Source organism: Necator americanus, chromosome I (genome assembly GCF_031761385.1).
Source record: "Necator americanus strain Aroian chromosome I, whole genome shotgun sequence".
In the NCBI taxonomy this organism is placed as follows: Eukaryota; Metazoa; Nematoda; class Chromadorea; order Rhabditida; family Ancylostomatidae; genus Necator; species Necator americanus.
Genome location: NC_087371.1, coordinates 24,967,733 through 24,992,764, shown reverse-complemented (window position 1 = coordinate 24,992,764; position 25,032 = coordinate 24,967,733). Strand labels below are relative to the sequence as shown.

The 25,032-nt window shown below is 42.2% G+C and overlaps 1 protein-coding gene across 3 annotated transcripts; it reads left to right on the top strand.

Annotated features, from left to right (window-relative positions):
• Positions 1 to 1,153: 1,153 nt before the first annotated feature.
• On the top strand, positions 1,154 to 24,700 carry RB195_006781 (uncharacterized protein; the record flags this gene model as incomplete). Of its 3 annotated transcripts, XM_064180062.1 has the most annotated exons (23): positions 1,154 to 1,360; positions 4,083 to 4,179; positions 7,790 to 7,995; positions 8,056 to 8,185; positions 8,247 to 8,384; positions 8,607 to 8,707; positions 9,644 to 9,825; positions 10,274 to 10,377; positions 10,467 to 10,647; positions 10,759 to 10,843; positions 10,899 to 11,025; positions 11,087 to 11,150; positions 11,213 to 11,304; positions 11,433 to 11,548; positions 13,115 to 13,284; positions 14,693 to 14,721; positions 14,781 to 14,808; positions 16,021 to 16,191; positions 16,249 to 16,373; positions 17,801 to 17,935; positions 18,183 to 18,370; positions 23,125 to 23,241; positions 24,536 to 24,700. In XM_064180062.1, 23 exons carry the CDS (start codon positions 1,154 to 1,156, stop codon positions 24,698 to 24,700), a joined length of 2,958 nt encoding a protein of 985 aa, XP_064036963.1. The 3 variants fall into 3 exon arrangements, with proteins under 3 accessions (XP_064036963.1, XP_064036964.1, XP_013290739.2); XM_064180061.1 differs by lacking the exons at positions 14,781 to 14,808; positions 16,021 to 16,191; positions 16,249 to 16,373; ... (2 more) ...; positions 23,125 to 23,241; positions 24,536 to 24,700 and having other exon boundaries at positions 14,693 to 14,771; XM_013435285.2 differs by lacking the exons at positions 1,154 to 1,360; positions 4,083 to 4,179; positions 7,790 to 7,995; ... (12 more) ...; positions 14,693 to 14,721; positions 14,781 to 14,808 and having other exon boundaries at positions 16,025 to 16,191.
• Between the last annotated feature and the right edge of the window lie 332 nt (positions 24,701 to 25,032).

The window sequence follows — 25,032 nt, the reverse complement described above, 5'->3', positions numbered from 1 at the left end:
TCTTTACTCTTTCGTTGCTGCAGTGGTCATGTAACAACAGGCTGTTCGTTGCATACCGACTTAGCGCTATTAGAAAGTTGCTCTCTTCTCCTGCTAACGACCCGTCTTGACCCGACTGTACTACAACCAAAAGCAGTACTGATTCAGGATAGCTTCAGCGATGAAGGATGGGTCGGAGTAGACCTGGATGGTCCAAGTTCGATCGGAACGGCTGCGGTCCTCCGCATCACATCGACCGCAGCCGTTTGCGAAACTGTACCGAGCGTTTGGTCGGCCTGGCTCGACTACAACAACTGTTTTTTTTTTCTCTTCTTTCGAATTCGAATTTCGAACGACCTTTTTGTTTGCGACGCGACCCTCTTAAAGGCATCACCCCACGAATTTGGGGTGGTACGGATTTCAAGTGGATAGTTCTTATACGTAGTCGTAGATTATGGGGAAAAGAGTGACTCCGTTCATCTCTTTCTAATCGCCGTATAAAACGACCCGGAAGATGAGGCCTTGAGCGTTCCGGGACGCTGTTGTCTACGAAGAGTTGTATTGGAGCGCGCAGGCCTTGTGCACGCGCCGCATCTTCCGGACCGTTTTTTTTTACGGCGACTAGGAAGATATGGACGGAATCATCCTCTTCCCCATAATCTACGACATGACACATCTGAAACCTGGTACCACCCCAGATTCGTGGGGTGATACCTTTAACCACGTCCCTACATTTCAAAAACCATGATCACTCGGCAACCAGAAGAAAGAGTAGACAACCAAAGTTCCGAATACCAATCAAAGCAAAGAACTACAAATATGTTGCACAATTTCAAAATGAACAGCTACGAAACCACAAAGGTGAGAAATCGTTGGACACTACGAGGAGATCCCATTCCGTTCCATTTGTCTGTAATTACGTCCCATTACATATGATCTACGGTCGCATTTCTAAAGAAAAAGAAGGACTTGAAGAATTGCTTGGGTGACTTCGTTGCTCTGTGATTGTTTGTTTATAAGTCGAATTGTATTACAAAGTGTTTTTTTCTTTTCTGGAAGTTGCGCATGACTAGGGTGGTTTTGTTTTCCACTGTTTCGCTAGTATTCGAAATTCCTGGATTTAGAGCATTGGTGTTCTGTGATTTTGAAGATTAATCTCACTTTTTTTCGTGATATGGAGGAGTATCCTGTAATGGATATGCGGTTGCCACCTGGTACCCATGACCAGGATGGAGTGCATGAAAGCCTTCAATTATGCCGGGCCATCGCTGTTCGTGTGTTGGAGACCACACTACGACTTCCTGGATTAATATTGCTGGAATTATGGTGGAGAAATCGAGATATTAGCTTTGACGAAATCACACAGGAGATGCTGAAAAAGGTGAACACATTTCTTTGGTTCCATCCACTTTCTTTAAAGGCATCACCCCACGAATCTGGTGTGGTTCGGGTTTCAGGTGGGTTATGGCTATACGGAATCATAGATTATGGAGAGAAGGGGGATTCCGTCTATTTCTTCCTAATTTCCGTAAAAACGACCAAGAAGATACGACTTCGAGCGGTCTGGCGCGTTATTTTCTACGAGGAGTTCGATTGGAGTTTGCCACCCCTTTGCATCGCCACATCTTCCTGGCCGTTTTTTACGGCAATTAGGAAGAAGTGGACGAAATCACCCTCCTCTCCTTAATCTAGGACTCAGTATAGGAACTCTCCACCTGAAATCCGCACCACCCCAGATTCGTGATGCCTTTAAGTAATAAAGTTCACATTTGTATGCGCATTGTCAATACATTAAGTGCCCCACTCACTACCTTAGCACCGCAGGTGATAGTTACCTGAAAACCTGCACATCACACACGAAATTGCATTGTATAGAGGAGGAGTAGGGTCTTATTCATTGTTCTCGTTGTTTTGGAGTTTTGGAGAAGTCGACCTATCAGTTGGTTTAATGAGAGCCGAGAGGTTGCAAAAATAGCCATTATGTTTAGCAAGACTGATTTTGGGTTTTCTTCCAGTGCTGGAGTTTTCGTATGCCGTCCTAGTATGTATAACTACAAAGACTTATTTAACGTGGTACCGCCAACCAAATTGCAAAAATTTTTGGAAGGCACTTTAATCGAGGACTCTACTTTTTAGAGACCTTTTTATCACCCTAATCTTAGTCCTGTTATCTTGGCGGTGTGAAGATTGTGGTTATCTTCTTTGTTTGGTTGTTTGCCTATTTTTGGTCGGTTTCAAAGTTGTTTTGTAACGATAAGTTGCACGTGTATGAATTCCACTTCGTCTAGAATGGTTTGCAGGGCTCATTTTCAGTGTTATAGACAATATCATAGGGTGTCCTCTATTCATTCACTTCTTTGAGTTAGAGAAGAGTGCAAAGATGAAAGAAGTGCAGAAGATAATTGTTTTGAAGTGATAGCAGAGCAAAGTTCTGTCTTTTTATACTTTATTTTGTAGAACAGGTATAACAGGTAGGTATAGCTCCGCAAAATTGATGTAGTTGTTACTATTAGTACTGCAGTAAAGGAAATCAAACCGCACTGCAAATCTGTCGTAGTGAAGGAATCCGCGAGAAAATCTAGAGTTAGGACTGTAGACTGCGGGATCAGGAGTGATCATTTCTCCTTGGTCGTTGTTAAGAAATGGCGTGGAAGACGTCGTTTTTTTTTAAAGAAGATTTTAATTGCAACGCGTCACCCTTCTGCACAAGCAGCATGCAAGTGCGATCGGTCGAAGATTAGTGATGTCTTCTCACTAATCTATCCAAGTAAAACCAGCTATAGGATGATAAGCTGCTCAGGAGACCGGAACGTGTGCATAGAGGGGGCGTTCTAAAGTACCTCGTAATAACTAAAGTGGTTACCACACCGTTTCTCACGAAGATCAGGGAGCGGAACCACCCCGCAATCTACAACCCCTACTGTAGCTTTTCCTGCGTATTCCTTCATCACGGCAGATTCGTGGTATCCTCCCTTTAAGCCTACGAAGTTATTTCGGTTCTGTTAAAGAATAAAAGTAAATGACTTTCTCTCACAGTATCATCTGGCACTCAACGATTAGATTATAGATTATTATTATTACTAGGGTCAAAAGGACATTAAGCACGGTGCAGTTGCAAGCCGTTGCGCTCGAAGCGGTGCGGTGGAGCGTAGCGGTCGCTATCTAGAAGGGACCTTCGTTGGCACCATTCTTTTTGCTTTATTTCGCGATGGCCCTACTTTGATTCTAACCGCTGCCTCTACCTCGCCGCTTCGAGCGCAGCCGCTCACGCAACTTCACCTTGCTTCATGTCTTTTTGACCCGACTTTACATAGGCAGCCAAATCTATGGTTTTTGTCTGTTGTTGTGCATTGTTAGGGCTGGATATATGTGCACGACCCTATCGTTTGTGCTATCGTTAGTGAAGGAATAAGGTCCACATAGCGCTCACAAGCTCTAAGTATTCCGAATTCTGACTAAGTGATCTTGAAGAAAAATTGGGTTTGTTTAGAGGGATGTGAGAGATAATTTGTTCATGATCTACGGTTAACCGGTTAACTTTAACCCTATTGTTCCAACACTATCTAGTCATCACTGAACAATTCGATTCTCTGGTCTTTAAAGGCATCACCCCACGAATCTGAGGCGGTGCAAATTTCAGGTGGAGTGTTCATACACGGGATGGGAGACTATGGAGAGGGGGTGATTCCGTCCATTTCTTCCTAATTGCCGTAAAAAACGGCCCGGAAGATGCAGCACCGCACAAGGCTGGCGCGCTCCAGTCGAACTCCTTATAGAAAATAGTGCGCCAGAACGCCTGAAGCCGTATCTTCCGAGCCGTTTTTACGGCACTTAGGAAGAAATGGACGGAATCACCCCTCTCTCCATAGCTTCCCATCCCGTTTACGAATACTCCACCTGAAATCTGTACCACCTCAGATTCGTGGAGTGATGCTTTTAAATGTCTACTGTGGACGCATGTTGTTCCCAGAAAGGTCAGATCGAGTTTTAGTTGCTTCAAAGAGCATTGATCACTTCAGAATATTTTGTCACTAGAAAATTTGGATAATGTTGACAAAAAAATATTGTGGTTTTTTAGTTACGTGGAGTCAACTCATTTTCAGGCACCTTTCAACTCTTACCTTGATATTTCTACTATTCTTGATTTTGTTCACAGAAGGAATTTCGACAACTCAGCAGCTCTCATTTTGAGTTATTCAGGTAAGAATGGATTTCCTTTACTGTATTTCCTGTCTTAGGAAAGAAATGATTAGTTTGTTATCGTAAGAACCATATCGGACTGTTCTTAAAGGCATCACCCCACAAATCTGGGGTGGTAGGGGTTCCAGGTGGGTAATGTCTATACGAGATCGTAGATTGTGAGGAAGAGGGTGATTCCATCCATTTCTTCCTGTATCAGTGGAAACCTCCACTGACTTGACACATCGGCTAGCCACCCGCAAGTCATTGTATATTCCAGTTACACGTTCGTAAACCTCAAACGATTTTGAATTGAAGTGAGCGTGTGGGCGCATCCTAAGCGGATTGATTGACGCCAGAAACTTTATCCTTTATCAGTGGAAAAGGACGACTCCGGAATGCTGTTTCTTACAACGTCCTCTAATTTCCAGCGCGCCACCCTTGCGCCCCCGTCTCCGATTTGTCCGAATGGGTTTTCGACGAATCGCGCATTGCAACAGGAGAAAGAAGAAGAAATGGCATTCCGGGGTCGTTCGTTCCCACTGATACAGGGAGAAATGGACGGAATCACCCTCTTCTCCACAATCTACGACCACGTGTAGGCATAAAATACCTGAAATCCGTAACACCTTAGATTCGTGGGATGATGCCTTCAAGTAAGCAAAAACTGAGCAAAGCGAATATCTGGAAAAAATACCTGAAATCCGTAACTTACTAGATTCGTGGGATGATGCCTTTAAGTAAGCAAAAACTGAGCAAAGCGCCATGGGCCCCTGAACTCGAGTACGTTCATAGACTGACATATGCGGTTAAAGAGGAACCAGTGACCGGTTTGGAGGTTGTGGTCTGCATCCAGAAGATGGGAGATGTCTAACGCTTCGCTGGGATTCGTGAGATGACAAAAATCATCCGTTCAATGTGAATAGACGAAAGGATGCCTGACTCGTGGAGACGCGCTATCATAATTCCCTTCCACAAGAAGTTATCCATCAGGGACTTTAGCAATTATCGAGGAATCTCTTTGCTGCGTGTCATGTACAAGGTTTTGGAGCGGATTATTCTGGACCGGTCTGTTAAACATCGCGAGAAAACAACGCGCGACGAGCAAACTGAAGTTCGTGCTGGCCGATCTACGATTGACCAGGTGTTCATCGTTAGGAGAGTGATCGAAATTTGGCAGCGGTATTCTAAGCCAATGCAATTAGCATTTCTGGGCTTTGAAGTCGCTTTCGACTCTCCTCATCGGGGCCGTCTTCCCAACGCCCTCCGAGGTGATGGGGTACCAGGAAAACCCGTTCGCTTGCTTGACGACATAAATAAACGAACAAGATGTGCAACACCGTTTAAAGTGATAACTGGAGTAAGGCAAGAGCAGTGGCGGGATCCTTCTTGTCCGAAATTGTCATCGATGACATCATGCAAAGAACTGTCGACCAGTGCCATGCCGACATCGTTTTAGCACCATCACGGTGCCCCTCGACCGATCCCAAGTGGCTGTGTGGTAACGATGTTGCTATGTTCGCAGAAAGCAGTACGAAACGTTATCACGTTTTCAACCTTGTATCGAAGCTGGCTGCAGCCTATGGACTACGCCTGCGCCCTGATATATGCAAGCAGGCGTGGTTCTCTTCAAGATCTCGAATGGAAATGAGGATCTACGGAAAGTCGATAGATCTTTTCGATGAGTTCTGTTACTTAGGATGTATCTTGAAGAACAACGGCAGCTAGGAAGAAGATGTTCAGCAAAGGTGCGCTAAGAACACCTCTACATTTAACTGTCTAATGAAATCCCTGTGGTTGACCTCAATCAGCAACTAAGTTAAGCTGCGAGTCTACTTATTTTATACTTGGGCAGCATCGTCTGCGGTGCTGGAGAGGCCCGATCGCAAGGAAAGGAAGCTTTTAGGTTGGTGCAAAAATAATGAGCGTTTTTCGTTGTCTTATCTTCACGACAAATTTTTCCGGTAATACCCATCTTTAATATTAGAAGTCGTATAGCGTTTTGTAGCGCATTTTGTTGTGACTATTAGTGCTCAAGTCATATTGATCGAGAATCAGTATTTCGTCAGTATGAGACTCTGAAGATAATATGCCCAGGCAAGATTTTCACCAAATCTTTTTCTACTAGTTCAAACTGGGCGGGTCTGCAACATAAATGGCTCGGAATATCAACGCTGTTTGGCGTGAAGAAAGCATAAACGAATCCAAGGAATGACAGTGGTTCCAAAGGTTTTGTTATGACGATATGAGCCTCGAAGATAAGGATAAGGAAACGATATGAGCCTCGAAGATAAGCCTCGCCTTTCTGAAGTTGACGACCACCTGCTGAAGGTAATTATCGAAGATGATCCGCTTATAACAACACGAGACTTTGCCTTAGAACTAGGCGTTGATCATTCAATAGTCGTCCACTATTTGGAAAGAAATTGGAAAGACGAAAAACGTGAACAACTGGGTGCCGCTTGAACTTGGGAAGTCTCAAAGAAACCTTCGTTTTGAGATCTGTACAACGCTTCTATTAAGGAACAAGAATGATCCAGTTCTCCATCGTATTGCAACGTGCGATGAGAAATGGGATCCTTTACGAGAACAGGAAGCGTCTGCTCAATGGATGGACAAGGATAAGGCTTTCAAGCACTTCCTGAAGCCAAAAATGCACCCGAAGAACATGGTGACTGTGTAATGACGTGCTGCACGTGTAATCCACTACAGCTTCATGGAACCTGGGAAGACCATCATCGCACAGAATTACTGCAAAGAACGGGACGAAACGCACCGGATGCTACCATTTCTTCGTCCTGCGTTAATGAACAAATAGGGCCCGATTCTCCTACACGACAGAGACACACATTTCAAAAGTGGCATTACTGAAATTGCACGAGTTAGGCTACGAGACTCTCCCTCACCCATAATTGTCAGACCTTTCGCCAACCGACTACATCTTTTTCAAACATCTGGACAGCTACCAGGTGGTATCTTGTAAAACCAAGGTGATGCCGAAAACAACTTCCAGAAGTTCGTGGACTCCAAAAGCTCGGACTCCTATGCAAGGGGGAAAAGCAGAAGTGTCTCCTTGGCAACGATGCGTAGACTGTAATGGTTACTATTTTGATTGATAAGGACAAGTTATTGCGTTTCGAAGTGAATGTTTGAAAAAGCGGTTTTTTTTTGCTCATCCCACAGTGAAAATCTTTACCCGGAAATCGATGTGGTGTACCGGCGTGTGACACGTGGAAGATATCAGACATCTTGCACCGCCATCGAACCAAAATGAAAGTTCTGGACTGTAGTGATGAAAGAAGACCTGAGGACATTTGGCGTAGATAGGCAGCTCAACAGATACGTAAGGGTTCGCAGGATATGGAATTATGGAATAGCCACGAAGTGGACTGATTCTTGGCAAAATCTCGCTGGATGTCGTAAAGGTTTGGCAGAGTTATGTTTAAGGGCGACAAACCTCGGCGAAGGCGTTCAGTCGCATCAGGAGATTACCCGCATCTTTGCCGAGGTTATATTTGGAACTTAATTCTGGAACATTAGCAGTGTAATATCCGACTTTGTTCTTTATTTTCTGCTTTCTTTGGAGATGTGTACAAGTAGGTATCCTTTTAGTAATGACCACTTATTTCAGTGCTATTTCTCAGCATTATGTTCCTGACTTTACCAATAACGAAGCTTTTCAAGCTGTATGGTCATGCGTTTAGCTTGCTAATATTCGCATTCGCTCACTATATGTCGATTACATATGTATATCTTGAACAAGACAGCGAAGATAAGGAGCTAAAACTTGACAACTTTGTTAAGCTGGAGAGGCATGGATTCCACTTCTTGGCTCAAGTGAGTCTCGATCTACCTTTTGGTTTCTTTTCAAGAATTAATAAATTAGAATTTTTGCAGCTTATGCTGAGTGTTGTGCAGAGCTGTGTTCTTGGCCTTGAAAGTGACGTTGGCCGGGCTTTTCTCACTGTGTTCACTCTTCCCATTGTCGCTAGAATGTGTGGATTTCCTTTAGATAAACTAATCCTTAGTAAATGTTTCTTATTTCTGGTTTGAATTTTGTCTTCTACGATTATTTGAGCATTTTCCAGCACACAATGTGGCTTGTTCTTTGGTTATGTTATCTATTTGCATCTATGTGCTCAATCGAGTCCCAGATATGGTCCATGGGATGCGGACAGCGTTTCGGCAAGTAAAGGCTATCTTCGTTGTGCGAGGACTTGCAGGAGGTGAAGATGTCTCCTTTCTATATGTTTCCTTTGTTTCTGGCCTATGAAAGGTAAATACTATGAAAAAGTTTAGCTTTGTAGTTCTGCCTCAGTATTTTTGCCTCTGATTGTGAAGATTGAATTATGATGGAGTCGTAAAGACATTTTCATCATGAATTCTTCTCCCGAATATGACTCTGTGCAATGAAAATGTAGTTTCCTTAATCAGTTTTTTTTCTTCAGGCTTCGTGACTGTTTGGCGCCGTTTACGTATCGCTCAACTTATGACCTGCGCATGGTTGACGATGTTCGTTATTCGCATGTATGTAGAAATGTGGGAGAAGGTAAGAGAGCGTAGGTCTGATTCCTTTAATCCCGCTTTTTTTGCTGGATTGTTTCTAGTAGTGGATTGATGAATAATTAGTGACAGTTTCTTTTCAAGTTTGGAAATGCACGAAGAAATGTAAACTGCTACCAAAATGTTATACATCTCTTGATAAAGCACTTGTTGCTCTATAGGAAGTAAAGTTTTTTTTTTAAATTTTATTGGTTCTTATTTTTTTAAGACCATGGAAGTGGAGTATCATGTGAAGGAAAGTGAATTTTTTCGTGACTTTTTGCTCCAGTCTAGGTGTTAAAACAGTTAGAGTTGCTCCTGAGATCTGTGCTGTGTACTGAGGGGTGAGGCGTCGAATGCGCCAGCAAAAACTTCAAGATGAACTGAAACAATTTTAAAATGCTGAAAAACAGTATGAGGAATAATGAGTAGAAGACTAAGGAGCGATAGGAGGAACAACAATGGAGAGTGTATCATTGATAAATTTGCACTTGTGCTTCTATTTTAAAAAATTGGCAAGGTGGTTCCTTTCCTAACTCACTACATTTTATCGACCAGAGTGTGGTCCGTCTTTGAGGTCACAGTTCCCATTTTGGTCCGTATAGACGGGCGGTATTATGAACGCTGCTTCTCTTCCATGGCCATACATCCATCTTAGCTTCAGCTATATCGTCTCGTTTAATGCCGGAAACAATTGTTGTCGGAATTACTCCGCTTCGTCAACTTGAGCCTTTATTTTAATGACCTAAGAAAATAAAAAACGATAATATCTGAAAAGAAATCAAAACACAGCTAACTCATAGAGTGAGACCAATCATTCTATATCGAGTGATATATAACATTTTGCCAACAGTTTTTTTTCTTTTTGTACTTTTAACTTCAAAAAAAAAAGTAGGCACGAGTTATTCCTCAACGCAGCACGCATGATTTAACTAGTTTTCAGGGTCGCTCGTGGCGCGAGGCTGGACCAGCACTACTCGAAGGAATTGCCGAAAGCACCAACACACCAATATCGCTGCTTGCTCTTGCTTTAACTGTTTCCTTCGTCTGTAAATGGGTTGTCGATGGAGCCCAGATGGCTGTAGGTGGTCGTCGTGATCACGGACACGTGCTCGCTCATTCTGGGTAGGTTGTTTTGTCAGTAAGCAAGCAAGGAAAACTGTTTACTTTGTCATACGGTTTTAACGAGTGTTTCGTTTGCATACCTGCACCAGCAAATCTAAAAGATTTTATGAAGACACGTAGGTTTTGAATGTACTTTATTCAGTTTTTTTTGCAACTTGAAATTCTGAGTATGAAGAGGTCAAAACGAAATGAGGTACGGTGCAGTTGGGCAAGCTGTTGTGCTCGAAGCGGCACGGTGGACATTTCCGGTTAAGTTCGTTCTGGGACCTTAGCACCACGCAACGCTGCATTTCGCAATGTTCCCACATTGATTCTAACCGCCATCTCCACCGCTACAATTCGAGCGCATCCGCTTGCGCAACTACACGCAACTACACAGCTTCATTTCGTTTTGACCCGACTATGCTTCCGGGGCAACGCATTGCACATGAATTTGATGTCTTTTCAGGTACACTGAAGCACTAACCTTGGTTCTGTTGTGTCTTCAAACTGGTCTTCTCGGTATGAAAACAGAGCAGAAGGCCTTTCTACTTGGGCTTGTTCTGTTTATTGGTACGTATCATCTTTTGTTGAAATTCATGTCAATGCCAACTACCAATTCATTTGTGGTTGAAAAATTCCCTTAATTATGTTACGTTTAGTTATGTCCGCTTTGCTGCAGTCTTTATATGAGCTTCTTGAGCCTCAACTGCTGTCTCTGGCTGCAACACCTAATGCTTCCGGTTCACGTCACATTCGATGTCTCGTTCTTGCCTTAATTCTCTTTGTTGCGCCGATTGTTATGGCAGGCGCCATAACTACTTTCCTCCCAGTGGATTTATGGTGCGTTTTCTTTCGTGTTTCATTCATTCATTTGTGTTGAGATATAGCATTCTGGTGAAGACCAGTAATGACACTTACCATCATTTATTCAGTAATTTGTTCGCTACTCAGGTGCGTTATCATTGTATCGAACTGTGTGCTTACCACCATTCACGCTGCTTCCTCTACCGTGCAGTATATCATTGGGATGGTTGAGGTAATAATCGTTCCTCCATGTCAAGTTTATCTTTGTAAATTTTCATATGTTACAGTCGCGTTCTCTAGAACCATGGGAACACAGCGACGACTTAATGTTCTGGACGAGAATGGTTACAAAAATTTTTGAGTTATCTATAGCACTTATAGTGTTAGTCTATGGGATAATTTTTACAGTCGCTGGTAGGTAAACCTTTGACAAAATCTTCCAGCGCGAAATCTAAACTAATAATTAGAAACACAGGTAATTGGACATTGGCAACTATTGCGGTTCTTGTTTTTCATGTGATATTTAATATATATCGTAGGTTGGTTTTTTTTTTGGCTTCTCTGTATTGTGGTTTTTTCGCATCCAAGTAGATGTTGACAGGATGGAAACACTTCTTGGGTCAATGACAGCACGACAAGCTGCTGTAAAAAATATAAACCGTTTGCCTCGTGCTAGTAAGGAGGAGCTTAAAGGTATAACTTTTCTAAGGTAGAACTTTTCGGTTCTTTTGTTTTGTTAAGGTAAAATGTTACAGTAAGCAAACATTGTGGATTTAACAGTACTATAATTGTGCAAGTCTGTTATTTTCCTTTATTCTCAGCTCGATGTGACGTATGTGCTATATGTTTTATGGAAATGTGGGAGGAAGCACGTGTGACGCCATGCAAACATTTTTTCCATGGGTCCTGTCTCAGGAAATGGCTTTCCGTTCGACAGGTAATACAGAGATTTCTTTTGTATACGTGTATTTTTATATGCAGTCTTTTTTATATGCAGTCTAATTTCATATGACTTATCTGATTTCACTAAAGTGTGGATGAGTGTTACGACTTTGTGTGGCTATGTGCCAAATTTAAGCATTGATGAAATGAATATGAAATGAAATCTCATAGTTTTTTTCCAAAACGCTGCACTTGGAGAGTATTCAAATCTGATTTTACACCTGTATTTCTTCGATACTGCCATCATTTGTAGACATAATTGACAATATCGTTTTTCTCTTCTCTTCGTTCTTCCTCTTATCTTTCTCAAACAACGCAAAATGATATCCTAAAATGAAATGACGTGAGCGTCGTGGCAGTGAAGGTAAGGTTCTATGTCTGATCACGTAAACAGTTGGCTACTACTTAGGCTGTCGTTCCAATTTCCGAAGGAAGGGTCTAATCAACCTTATGAAGGAGACGTGCAGGGGAGCTGTGCTAGTACATATAGGTGAAAGGCAAGACATGCCGTTTTCACGTTTATGAAAGGGTTCCCAACGTCTAGTTTATTTTTCGTTGAATTCGCTTGGAATAATTGCGCAGTGTTGGTGCTCTAAAAACCACGCTGATCCCTATGGCGCTTTTTGGCACCAGCTCACGAATTTGAACTGTTGTCTGGTACACCAACTTGACGCTGTTTGACCCGTCTTACCGCTTTCTGGAATTTCGCTGCACACACGTGACAGAATAACACCGTTGTTATATAACATGACAACATTTAATATCACCTGTATCGACGGCGGGCGGGTGTGGTGTAGCAGTTAGAGGTTCCGGTTCCTGCACGATCGATCGGAGGTTCGAATCCGCCCAAGTGCTCACCAAGCCTTTCATTGCTCCGGGGTCGATAAATTGGTACCGGACTTGTCCGGGAGGATAAAAGCACTGACTTGATACATCGGCTAGCCACCGCAAGTCACTATATAGGCCAGATACACGTTCGTAAACCTCAAACGATTCTGAATTGAAGTGAACGTGGGGCGCATCCTAAGCGGATTGATTAACGCCAGAAACTTTATCCTTTGTCCTTTATCGACGGCAGTTGCGATTAATCTTTCACGATTCTCTTTCGTATACTTTGTTTGAAGTAATTGAAGTAGAAAACCACTGGGTCGGGCACCTTTCTGTTGTGATTTTGAAACGAAGTTTATAGTTTTATCCAGAAGACGAAAGAATAATTACGATTTATTGATGGACAGATTTAGATTTCTGTCTTCCACTGTAAAGTTCCGTAGAAAAACCAGAAAGCTCAGAATGTTAGTGATGAGGATCCCGTCTTGTGACCTGATATTGATCATTTCATAGTGTAATTATCACCACTATTGTTCGTTTCACATCGACACATTTTTAGTCGGTGTATCACTTTTTTGTTTCCCCAGTGAGGATTTTATATGTCGTGCAACGTAATGCCTGCTTTAAAATTTGTACCGAACAACTGATATTCATTGTTCATGTTTGTGATGTTCTATTTTCGTATTTATTTTTTATTATCTCTTGCCTACATAGTCTCATTTTGTTTTTTAAGGTATGTCCACTTTGCTATGCTGAACTGGTTGATCCCGATGGCGAACGTACTGATGGAGAATCGGAACGAGATTTCTCTCCGGACCAAGAGAGAGTTCGGGAACGAAATGCTGAGTGGAGGGAGTTGCGAGCTATGGAAGGCGCCAGAGATATGTGGCCACTGATGGAGCAGTAAGTATTTCAAATGCAAATTTCTACCAAAGATTTCAAATATAAGTTGATTTGAAGTATATGGTCTTTGCTAATATTTTTCTCATATTTCATATATAGGAGGAGAATATTATAAGATAAGGAGACCAGGTAAATTTCAGCGTCTGTATTCTTTCGTCGTTGACTAAGAGTCGATCTTCATCACTCGCATGAAATCTGGTACTACTAACATTTTCCATTGAGCACGACCACACTTTCGCGTTTCGCCGTGGAGCGAACAGAATTAGGAAATGCAAATAAAAACGAGAGGAGCAGCACTTTTAAAGAACTGTTTGTGAATTTGGATTTTCTTGGTTTCTTTCGCCATATTCTGTCATCAAGCTGTTTGTTTATTTCCGGTTATCACTGGAATGTCCGGCATTTGAATAGTCATATATTTCAGAAAAGGAAAGGAAAAAGTAAGGCACATTTTTTGCTGCGCTAGATGAGAACTTCATGGATAAAGGATAAAGTGTCTGGCGTTAATCAATCCGCTTCGGAAGCGCCCCCACGTTCCCTTCAATTCAGAATCGTTTGAGGTTTACGAATATCAACCTCCGATCGACCGTGCTGGGAGCGGAACCTCTAACCGCTACACTACACCCGTTTCAATTCACAGATAAAAAAGAGCAAAGTGTGTGTAGTTAGTCAATCCGCTTGGGCTACGCCAACATGTTCCCTTCAATTCAGAATCGTTTGAGGTTTACGAATGTGCAACTTACCTATACAATGACTTGAGTTGGCCAACCGATATTTTAAGTCAGTGTTTTTATCCTCCCAGACAAGTCTGGTACCAATTCATCGACTCGGAGCGATGAAAGGCTTGGTGAGCACTAGGGTGAATTCGAACCTCCGATCGATCGTGCTGGGAGCGGAACCTCTAACCGCTACACTACACCCGTTTCAATTCACAGATAAAAAAGAGCAAAGTGTGTGTAGTTAGTCAATCCGCTTGGGCTACGCCAACATGTTCACTTTAATTCAGAATTGGTTGAGGTTTACGAACACGTGTCGCCTATACAATGACTTGAGGAGGAGATAGCCGATGTATCAGTTCAGTGTTCTTATCCCCCCAGATATGTGTGATACTATTTATCGATCTCGGAAGAATAAAAGACTTGGTTGGCGTTAGGGCGGATTTGAACCAACGACCTTACAGCACAGACCGACGGTATAGTCACAACTTCTTACCAATTGCACTACAAAGCAGTTGGTAAGGAGATTATGAAATAACAATTATTCAGAGTGTTGGATACGGTGATCGCGACTGTGCCTCAAGTGTTTAGGCGAATATATCGAGCATAATCTTTTTTCCTTAAGCTTGGATGAGGATGTTGATGTTATTTAAGTATGTAGATAAGCGATACGGGCAATATATATCCCCTTTCAGAGTCTACGATAATGAAACTGATTCTGACAGTGATTCATCTTCTGCTACGGAGTACACTTTAGCAAGCACGGACGACTAAAGTGTACAGCCCATTTTCCAAAGCGATTATTCCATGGGTATGAATCTGTGATTTTGAAATGTAATTTGTATAAAATCAACAGAAAAATTGTGATAATCCAAGTATTAGTGTTGTTTTTTTTCTTTTTTTTTTCTGAAGCGGAGAAACTCTCCAAGTTGTTTGATGTTTGATATTCGAATAATAACTGCGTAGATTTTGTTGTTATGGAAAATGCTGTGTTACTTGGGGATTGGTTGTTGCCATGTAATTTTCTTTTGTCTATAACGTGTGCTTATCTTCTGGTAGTTCGTACTGGTATCAAACGTATTTAGTTGTACTTCGAAAGTCGTGGTGTTATAGAAGGATTTGTTGTACTGAAAATTTCCTTATGAGCAGTGAACATAAACGTTTGTTTTGAGTTGTTACTAGTTGGTACACTGAGTTATTGGCTCTCTTCTACGACTTTTATATTGCTTTGATAATTGTTTTGATGAATACATACCGAAGTACGCCAAATACACCATGACAACTAGTTGTTTTTTTTATGTCTTCTCGAATCTTGACAAATGTACTTACTAGATATAGTCCGGTTAAAATGGTCTGACGCTCGCCTCAGTTGCGTAAGGGACTGCATTGATAGCGGCGCCTTGGAGGTAGCAGTTCCAATCGAGTTGTGAACCTTGCTAGCTTCACTTCGAAGCCTCGACACAGCTGCTTACGCAATTGCACCGCGCGTCGTATCCTCTTGACCTCTTTATATATAGTAGAGTCTAAACAACATGAAGCATGGTGCAGTTGCGTAGGCGGTTGCGCTCGAAGCGGCGCGGTGGAAATGGCATAGGACCATCTAGAAACCCAGCAATGAATGGTGGTAGCAAGGGTCCTCACTCGATTCTAACCGCTAATTCCACCACACTGCTCCTAGCGCAACTGCTTACGCAACTGCAACGTACTTCATGTCGTTTTGACCCGCCTATGTTTATAGCAGTTGCTGTTAAGACCAATAAAAAAAAACTTTAGACTTTTTTAAAGGGAAATTTGCTCGTCTTGGTTTCACCTGAGGTTATATTTATCATTTCATTCCATAGCAGTGTGGTACAGAATACTTCGTTTAAATCTTTGAAGGAAATCGACGTAGACATTTTTTTCGTTTGCTTCCGTTGATGTTGATATATATATATATGTATAGATTATATATAGATTATATATATAGATTATATGTATATATAATCTATATATATATATATTTGAGTTAGTTTTGCTAGTTCAGAAAAATGTCCCTTTCGTTGCCGAGGTCTATATGGTTGGCTAGAATGGCTGCTGTGCAAGTCATTCCGTGTCGAAAGTCATCTACTTGCCCATCTCGACCAGCGGAGGCGAGCAAAAGGGGAAGCGATCTTAAAAAAAGAATGGAGGAGCTCAAACATATTCCAGATTTCCCGTAGGTTTTGTGGTCTGTTTTATGTTATTCCTTTTGTATATGTGAATTGCTTTTTAGACTAATCTACCCTGATTTCCTCCAGTCACCCGTTTGGAATCGTCGAAATTCTTTGAAAGAAGAGTTGGAATTCCAGGACATGTTAGAACGTCGTACGCATCTTGACATACCTGAGTTCTTCGTGGGTGAGTTTCGATTCTTTTAAAAATCATTTCAAAGTAACTAAAACTGCTGACTCTTTTATGTGGGACTGTATTTCAAGTGTTTTCAAAGGGAATCCATTTGATATCTGGACCTCTTCTTCGCCGGAGTGTGTCCTCTTTGAAAATAGTTCCTCCCAAACTGATCTGTAGGAAAAAGTTCACAGAGAATCCATTCATTAGTCGTTGTTTCATATTATGTGAGATTTGATGTGGCCTTAACTAGGCAACAAGCGTGGTCTCTCGCAGCCACCATAAACAAGGGGCGAAGCAAGTTTGAAGCTTCTGTGTTTGCTGATTTCTCTGTAGCACTTTTCCATCCTCGTCGTAGCTTGTAACACACGACGTTCGCTTTGCGACAACTAGGAGAACTACGTAATTCTCTACATGTTTTATTAGGAATGAAAAGAGGGTGCATCTACGTATTCGACTTCGATTCGGAATCCTTTGAAGTTTACGAATGTGTGTCTGGCCTTTACACTGGCTTGCCGGGCTAGCTTATATATTTCAAGTCAGTGTTCTTATCCTCCCAGACAGGTCTGGTGCCAATTTATCGACCCCGAAGGATAAAAGGATTGGTTGGTATTAGGGTGGATTCCAATCAACGATCGTGCAGTTGCAGCCGAACCTCTTACCAACTGCGCTACACTCACCACATGTATTATAGTACGAAAAGGAGATGATAAGCTACATAAAGTGAGAAGAAATGTCATGTAGGAAGCTTTTTGGGTACCGTTGAGAGGGCGCAGAGCACGATTTCACTGAGAACAATTTCTCTACAAGCTACAGTCATTCTCGTCCTTAAACGCAACATTTGCGGTATGTACATAATGATTGAATAGTAATTATGATAGTACTGATGTAAGACTGGTTGAGGTAATATCTTCTCAGAGAGAAAATGTAACCTGCGATTCATGTACATTGCAAATGTTTCGTTGAGAAAAAAAAGTTCACAAACCAAGATCATGTAGCACAAACTTCGAGCGAAATCTCTCGTTAGCGATTTATACTTCGGTGACGTTGAAAAGCGGAAAAACATAGTGAAGGGTTGTGCAAACATTCTTAGGAAGTCCATATGTACTAGAAGGCTCCTTAAACATAAAGGATAACGTTCTTGTCACTAATATGAATAACATTCATCCCATACCTCTGGCGAAGTAGGGGAAGATTAGCGGCCCGTTTCAACTCTTTCTCAATGTCGTGGTTTTCATGGATATTATACCAGTTCTAAAATTTGCAGTAACCTTTTAGGAATCATTTTCTGCTTCATTAAAACGCAAAGAGCGGAAAAATAGAATGAGAAAAATAGAATTAATACACGATGCATGCAAAATCGCAGTGATCGCTTTATATACTTCGACAGCACATACCAAATCTCAGTTTGCCATTTTGAATGTATCTACTATTTATAGGTTCTATTGTTGCTGTTACTACATCCGAAAAGTACATGGGGAGCAAAGAGCATCGCTTTGTTGGTATTTGCATCCGGAGAGAAAAGCAAGGACTCCACCACCAGTTTACACTGCGAAACGTTATAGATGGCATTGGTAAGTGCAAGGCGAGGAACTGAATAAAAGTCAACAAACAATAACAAAGTATTTGCGTGGTATGTCCGTCTGTCTGGCTTATGCAAAAACCTGTTTTTGTTCTGAAAGTTCCAGTGGAGTTATGAGATGAGATAAGGAGCTTTTTGCAGACGTATAGTTCAGAACTTCGCTACAGACGTTCAACGAAATTCGGCTGCATGCATTTCGAGGTCTCTAGTAGTGCCCTTATAGTTGTCGTTCGTTTCAGGTGTTGAGATAATGTACGACTTGTACAACCCCACAATTCGCAAGATAGAAACATTGAAACTGGAGAAGAGATTGGACACCGACTTGAGTTATCTTGTGGACGCGTTACCGGAATACAGCACATTTGATTTCCACATGGAACCGATTGCGCACCCAGCAGGAACGCCTGTCCCAGTCAACCCTATCAGGGTATGTCTCTATTTTTCCATCTCGATCACTTCTTTACGCGATCAAATCATTTTTAAATGCAGAGAATGCATTCTATTTCCTTGTACCTGCTATGTGTGAATGTTCAGTTGATTTACATTTCCTACACCTGCTGACCATATTCTCTTCGTCTCTCACTCGAAAAGAGGAACCACGTCCTGACATTTAAAATGTACATTCGTATGCTGTACTACTGTGCTGCGTTTTTGCCGATCTTATCTGCCATTGAAAGATGATAAAGGATAAAGTCACTGGCGTATCAATCCACTTGGGATCTGGGAGGATAAAAACACTAACTTGGCAAATCAGCTAGCCCCCGCAAGTCATTGTATAGGCTAGTTACACGTTCGTAAATCTCAAACGATTCTGAATTGAAGTGAACGTGGTGGCGCATCCCAAACATTTTGATTAACGCCAGATACTTTATCCTTTATTTAAAGATGATCATTTCCCTAAACTGTTTGTATTTCTTATGCTTGAACTATGCAAAGTACTGCAAATTCAGAAGATTCTTTGGATATAGTTATATAACAGAAGGTCATATTAAAGGCATCACCCCACGAATCTGAGGTGGTACGGATTTCTGGTGGAGTATTCGTATACGGGGACGTAGATTATGGGGAGAAGGGTGATTCTGTTCATTTCTTCCTAATTGCCGTAGAAAACGGCCCGGAAGATCCGGCTCCGACCGTTCCGGCGCACTATTTTCTACAAGGAGTTCGATTGGAGCGCGCCAGCCCTGTGCGGCGCCGCATCTTCCGGACCGTTTTCTACGGCAATTAAGAAGAAATGGAGGGAACCACACTTCTCTCTCCATAATCTGCTATCCCGTATACGAATACTCCACCGGAAACCTGCACCACTCCAGGTTCGTGGGGTGATGCCTTTAAGTTATATGATATCTTGTTTGACTTAAATGCATCACCCCACAAATCTGAGGTGGTACAGATTTCAGGTAGAGTATTCGTATTATGATCGTGGATTATGGAGAGAGGGTGATGTCGTATATTGCAATGCGCAACGTTTGCGCTTCGCCCAACCCCGCCCCGCCTGCGATTCATTGAAAACCCTTTCGGACAAGGGACGATGCAAACAGAAAAGCCATTCCGGGATCGAACCGGCGACCTTCTGCGTGTGAAGCAGACGTGGCAGGGCGGTGCAAGGGTTGCGCGCTGCAGTTGAGTACGTCGTGAAAAACAGCGTTCCGGGGTTCACTGATAGAGAGAAATGTACGGAATCACCCCCCTCCCCCCTCTCCATAATCTACGATTCCGTATACGAATACTCCACCTGAAATCACCTCAGATTCGTAGGGTGATGTCTTTAAAGATCTTGTCATTTGCCAGTCATTTTTTGCCAAACGGAGACAATTGAAAAACTAAGAGGTACGAAACTGCATGATCGGAGAATGCAATATCTGCTCATATCTTATCAAACATGTGGCCCGACATGTCGATTAATTTTTGTAGTGTTGTAATCACTCCTACCCATGCAGCACTGTGCTGTTGCGGAAGCGGTTGCGTTCTAAGGGTACGGTGGAGCGAAGCGGTTAGGATCCGGTGGAGACTAACGAAGGAGGATTTTGCCGAGACTGTAGTCTAGTTGTTGTTTCTTAACCTGAAAAGGAATGAAAACTATCGAAAAAGATAAAAAAAGAGCTTGGAGGGGCATATCGACGTGTCTCCGATCAGCCGTCATATGGAATGGAGAGACGAGTTTTTGATCGCCTTTTTTCAGGGCGTGGCGCATCTCACCGATACGTTCAACGTCAAAGGATAAAGTGTCTAGCTTTAATCAATCTGATTGTAATGCGTCACCGTTCATGTTCACTTCAATGTAGAATCGTTTGACGTTTACAAACGCGTAACTAGCTTGTACATTCACTTGCGGGGGATAGCTGATGTGTCAAGTGTTTTTACCCTCCCAGACAAGTCTGGTACCAATTAGTCGACGCCAGAGGGATGAAAGACTTTGTTGGCACTAGGGAATCAGATCTCTTATCAACCATGCTGCAGCCACTGCGGAACTTCTAGCTGATTGCGCTACACCGCCTCTGTCGGCTACATCTTACATGTAAAGTAGAAATATATGGTGGATACTGAATCAAAATCTTTTTCATAAAGAGATACTGAAGCCGAGATGGAAGTACTGACGGACATATAAAAAATGAAATGTGTAGAGTTCAAAGTGTTGCGGCAACACGCTGGACTTCAGGGTCGTTAGAAGGTTACGAACACATGTCTTATTTATACAGTATTTTGCGGAAGCTAGTCGATATGTCAAGTAAATATTTTTATACTTCCAAATAAATCTGGTACCAATTTATCCACACAATGTGAGAAAGACTTGGTTGCATATTCTTTATCGCGAGTGAAACTCCGCTGTGTTCTACCTTCATCGACTTAAAGAAGGCTTTAGGCTTAGTTGTAACGCTGCTGTAGTTGACCGTGGTCCACTACCTCCTCTCTTTCGGGAACCGGTGCATGTGGTTCGAAACGCTCTCCATGCAATTCAAACAATGCCGTGAGAAATACAGAACTTTTGGGCACTCCACTCCACACGCTTCGTCCTTCTATCTTTTTTTTCGGTTCTTCCTATGTGAAGTCATCCAAATTTTGCCTCCGAACCATCCTGTAATGAAGAACACACCACAGTACACCGTAACTGCTCGCTGACTGACACATACCGTTTTTTTCCGTTCCTTTAACTGCCTCATGTTGCGGGGCCAGCCCCGTTTGGCTACATTCGCGGATGGCAGTCTCATTCGTACTCTGAGTGGTACTGTTATGGTTCAGTAAAGATGAGAGATAAAGCTAAGCCTAAAGACAGTGGATCTCGATTTTGGTGCGGGACCCACAGCGAAAACGTAGAATTCGTGTTGCAGGTAGCGGAGTCCAGCGTGGTTCCATTTATGTTTACCTAATTGTCGTAAAAAAAAACGGCATGGAAGGCGCTGTTTTTTACGACGACTTCAGTTGCAACACATCCCACTTGTGCATGCGCCGCATTCGGAAGCGAGCGGTCGAAAATCAGTGATGATGACCAATGAGCCTATTCAAGTAGAACCAATGAATAGTCTGCCGAGAGGACCAGGAGAGTGTAGAGGAGTGCGTCTTCTAACACACCTCGTAGAAACTAAAGCGGTTGCCAGGTCAGCAATTAGCTTTGTCGTCGGATAATGTTGTCATTGAGGGATGTTTTAATTCTCTTAAAAGTATTAATTTATCGTCAATTATTAGGGCCTCCCACTCTAGGCGATGGGTCCCGATGTGAAGCTCCTTCTTGGCCCAATTCTGACGTTGTAATCAGCAACTTTTAGAAGGTATGGTCTTCTCTGTAGAACTTCTCTAGGTCCTTATCCTTATCCTAAGGGAAGAAGGAGCCTTCTCTTCTTTCGTAGTTTGATGTTGGAGCGTAAGCGAGGAAGGTAGTCAAACTTGCCGTTGAGCCACTTCTTCTGATCTTCAAACGTCCGATTTGGGTCGTAAGTTGTTCAAAAGACGATGAGGATACCAATTCCACCAACTTCTGTACTGTCGCATGTTCCTAAGAGCAGTTTTTCTCCAGTGCCATAGATGTAGTTCAGCGGGTGGAGTCTTCTCGTCTCGGTCAGTCCGATGACGTCGTACACATTCTTCCTGGTTTGCGTCATCACATCTTCAGCACCCGCTTGCGATGCAAGCGTATGTGCGTAATAAGTAAAGATCGTCATCCTAGTCCTCTTCCGTTTCAAGACCCTAGATGACTTCCGTCTTTTCTGGCGCTACCGTACCAAATTTTCCTCCGGAGTTGGGAGACTCTTTCTTATTACTGTGACATTCATATAATCTTAAAACCCATGGGCAGGTTGCTGGATTCTAGTCTTTTGAGTTTTGAGAGAACGTTGGGTTCTCCAGGAGTGGACAAGTGGTGTTGCTTGAGCAGAGACTTTTGGGAATTTTGGTCCATATCGATACAAAGAAGGTGGTACAGTTAAAGGTTTATTGGAGCAAACAGACAACCACACGTTACCACCGAAGACGGAATTATTTTCTACTCGTACCATGCAACGTTATAACAAAACAGGCTACACCGACAAACTACTTGAGTTGCAGTGAAGTCGTGATAACTGACCATCATCGTAGGATGATAAGTTGAGCTTATTTGTTAGAGGCTTCTCCTAACTGCCTCCCTTGCACCTCACGGTCTCTTACTTGCACCCTTTTGATTTGATCGACGTGAAGGATACAAGGATGCCATGGGTCGGTCCTGGCACAACATAAACAGGGAGTTCGTCTACTGAATACACCCCCGTCTCAGAGCAGGTACAAGATCGATTTTGGTCCTGCGATTAACTCCCTGCACGCTATCTGAGGACGCGCCACATAGCCTCGCCAGTAACCGGATGTGACTCCCTCTAATGAGGGAGTTGTTTGAATGAAAATCGTGATACGCTGCCTTCAAGTGTTAAGCTCAAACTTATTCCTAGCGGTGTATATGTGCTCTTAAGATCGAGAAATTCAACTGCATCAGTTGCGTTAGCACTGATTCATTTTGAAGGTATTTTTTTCAATAATGAAGTTATCGAAACTACGAAACGTTAGGATTTGATGGCGTTCCTGCGTGTCTTGTTGGATTCATTAACTCCATCTCGAACAACTGTTGATGAATTGATCTGTATTATTCTGTTTCGGTTCTCGTATTTTAGGAGAAATGGTATCTGATTATTTCATATGTTGAATATGTTAAATTTGTAGGTGAAACTCCGACCTCCACCTTGGTGTCGTCGCTGGGAATTGTTGGATTACAAAGGAATAGATGGCGCATGGGAACAATCAACTCCATATTTTAAACGAAAATTCCATAAAACTAAGGTAGGGTTCCGGTCTCCATGTCCGACTTTCATGGAATCTCTGAGTAATTGTAATTAAACATTCTTCGTAACTTTAAGAATATTCTTGTTCTTGTTTTCTCTCTAACAGCAGGGTTGATGTGAAGGCGGGATCGCCTCTTCAGTGTATCGAAAGATGAAGTAATCTGTAGTTTATTCGATCAAAGGTTTGCACTAATTTAAGGAGAACTATCTAAGCATTCTTTAATTTCTTCCTTCAGTTGGACACAAATTAGCTGAGAGTTTATCGCACAGATTTGAAGGTTTCTAATGTTTCGTAGAGGCTACCCACATCTTTTGCTTCAAAGCTTTGATCATTATGTTGAAATCTCCTACGTAATCGTTTTGTGTGCGATGACTACATAACGAGCTAGAAAGGTGTGATCTGATTTTACCAATTGTTTATTCATCCAGAGATGTTTATACACGGATGCTCCTATTTCATCCATGCCTTATACGACATGACTGGTTTTCGAAACCTGCTAATTTCCTTTTCGTTCATCACAAAAATTGCAAATAGAGGCTGGTAAATAGAATTGTGTGATCTGTTCCATACTGGTTGCTTCTTGAAGTTAACTGGTGATATTTGCAATTGTTTTCTAATTGTGTTTTCATCAGATACTTTTGGATAGCAGTACTCACCTCATCGTAAATGAAAAATGCATGACACTAAATAGTTTCAAAGGCATATGTGTTTTGTTTCAGTATTGGGCTTTGCTTCCTCATTTTGCTGTGCTCTCCATTGGCTCATTACCTATCCAGCTTTTGCGTAATGACTGTCTGTACTTGGGTTCTTCGCCTCTATCGTAGACACTGGATATTGCGCGTAGTACGCTTATAGTTCTAGAATTTTGATTTCAATGTACTCAAATGCTCTGCATATGCTATAGTCTTTTTGTTGCTCTTCTTTCGCTAGGGAAGTTTGGTAGAGTGGATCTGTTGAGTTTGCAAAAAGGAAAAGAAAGGGAAACAGCTTTTATATAGATAATTAACGAGTTGGTCTTTTCTGACTGTTGTTCCAACAAATAAAAGGGTTTATCAATTTCATACTGGTTGCAACAAACGATGAAACAGTCATCGATGGGAGTGGTAACGGAATTGTTAGGAAATTTCAGAGGTCGTTATTTGATTCTACCCACATTTTTTTTTTAAATTAGGAGGTGGGCATACATCATCGTACACTATACTGCGTGTTTGCAGCCTCTTAAAGTTGTTTGGTGACTACCACTGTCAAAACTATATACGTATCGAAATGTTTGAGTAACCATTTTTTTCAGATAAACGACTATCTCCGATACGACCTCATCGCCGATTATCGCATTGGTTCCGAGCTGGAGCATGAGCTGAAAGTGGAAGAGAAGATGCAACGATTTGAAAAAGAAAGACATACCGCTGGTTTCACTAGACGCCGTATTTTCCGCAGTGCAGCTGCTTCGCGATGATTGTTTTGCGAGTCTGGGACAGAATTAAATGCAGAACCCATGCACCATGTATCCGCTCCAGCTATTTTTACGGTATTAGATATGAAAGTCTTTTCAATGAATACATTGCAGCGCATGGCATGATTCGGGAAAAAAAATGACGTTAGTGTGAAATGCGTGAAAATCAGGGGTAGGTCTTGTCGACGATATCGGTAGGGGTAAGACTTGTCGACGATATCGCCATCCCAGTTGTTTCTAGCTCGAAGGCACGCACGCACATCGCCCGCCTTTTGCTTCTACTCGCTTTTTTGATGTTCCATTGGATATTGGAACTTATTACTTACTTCTTCACG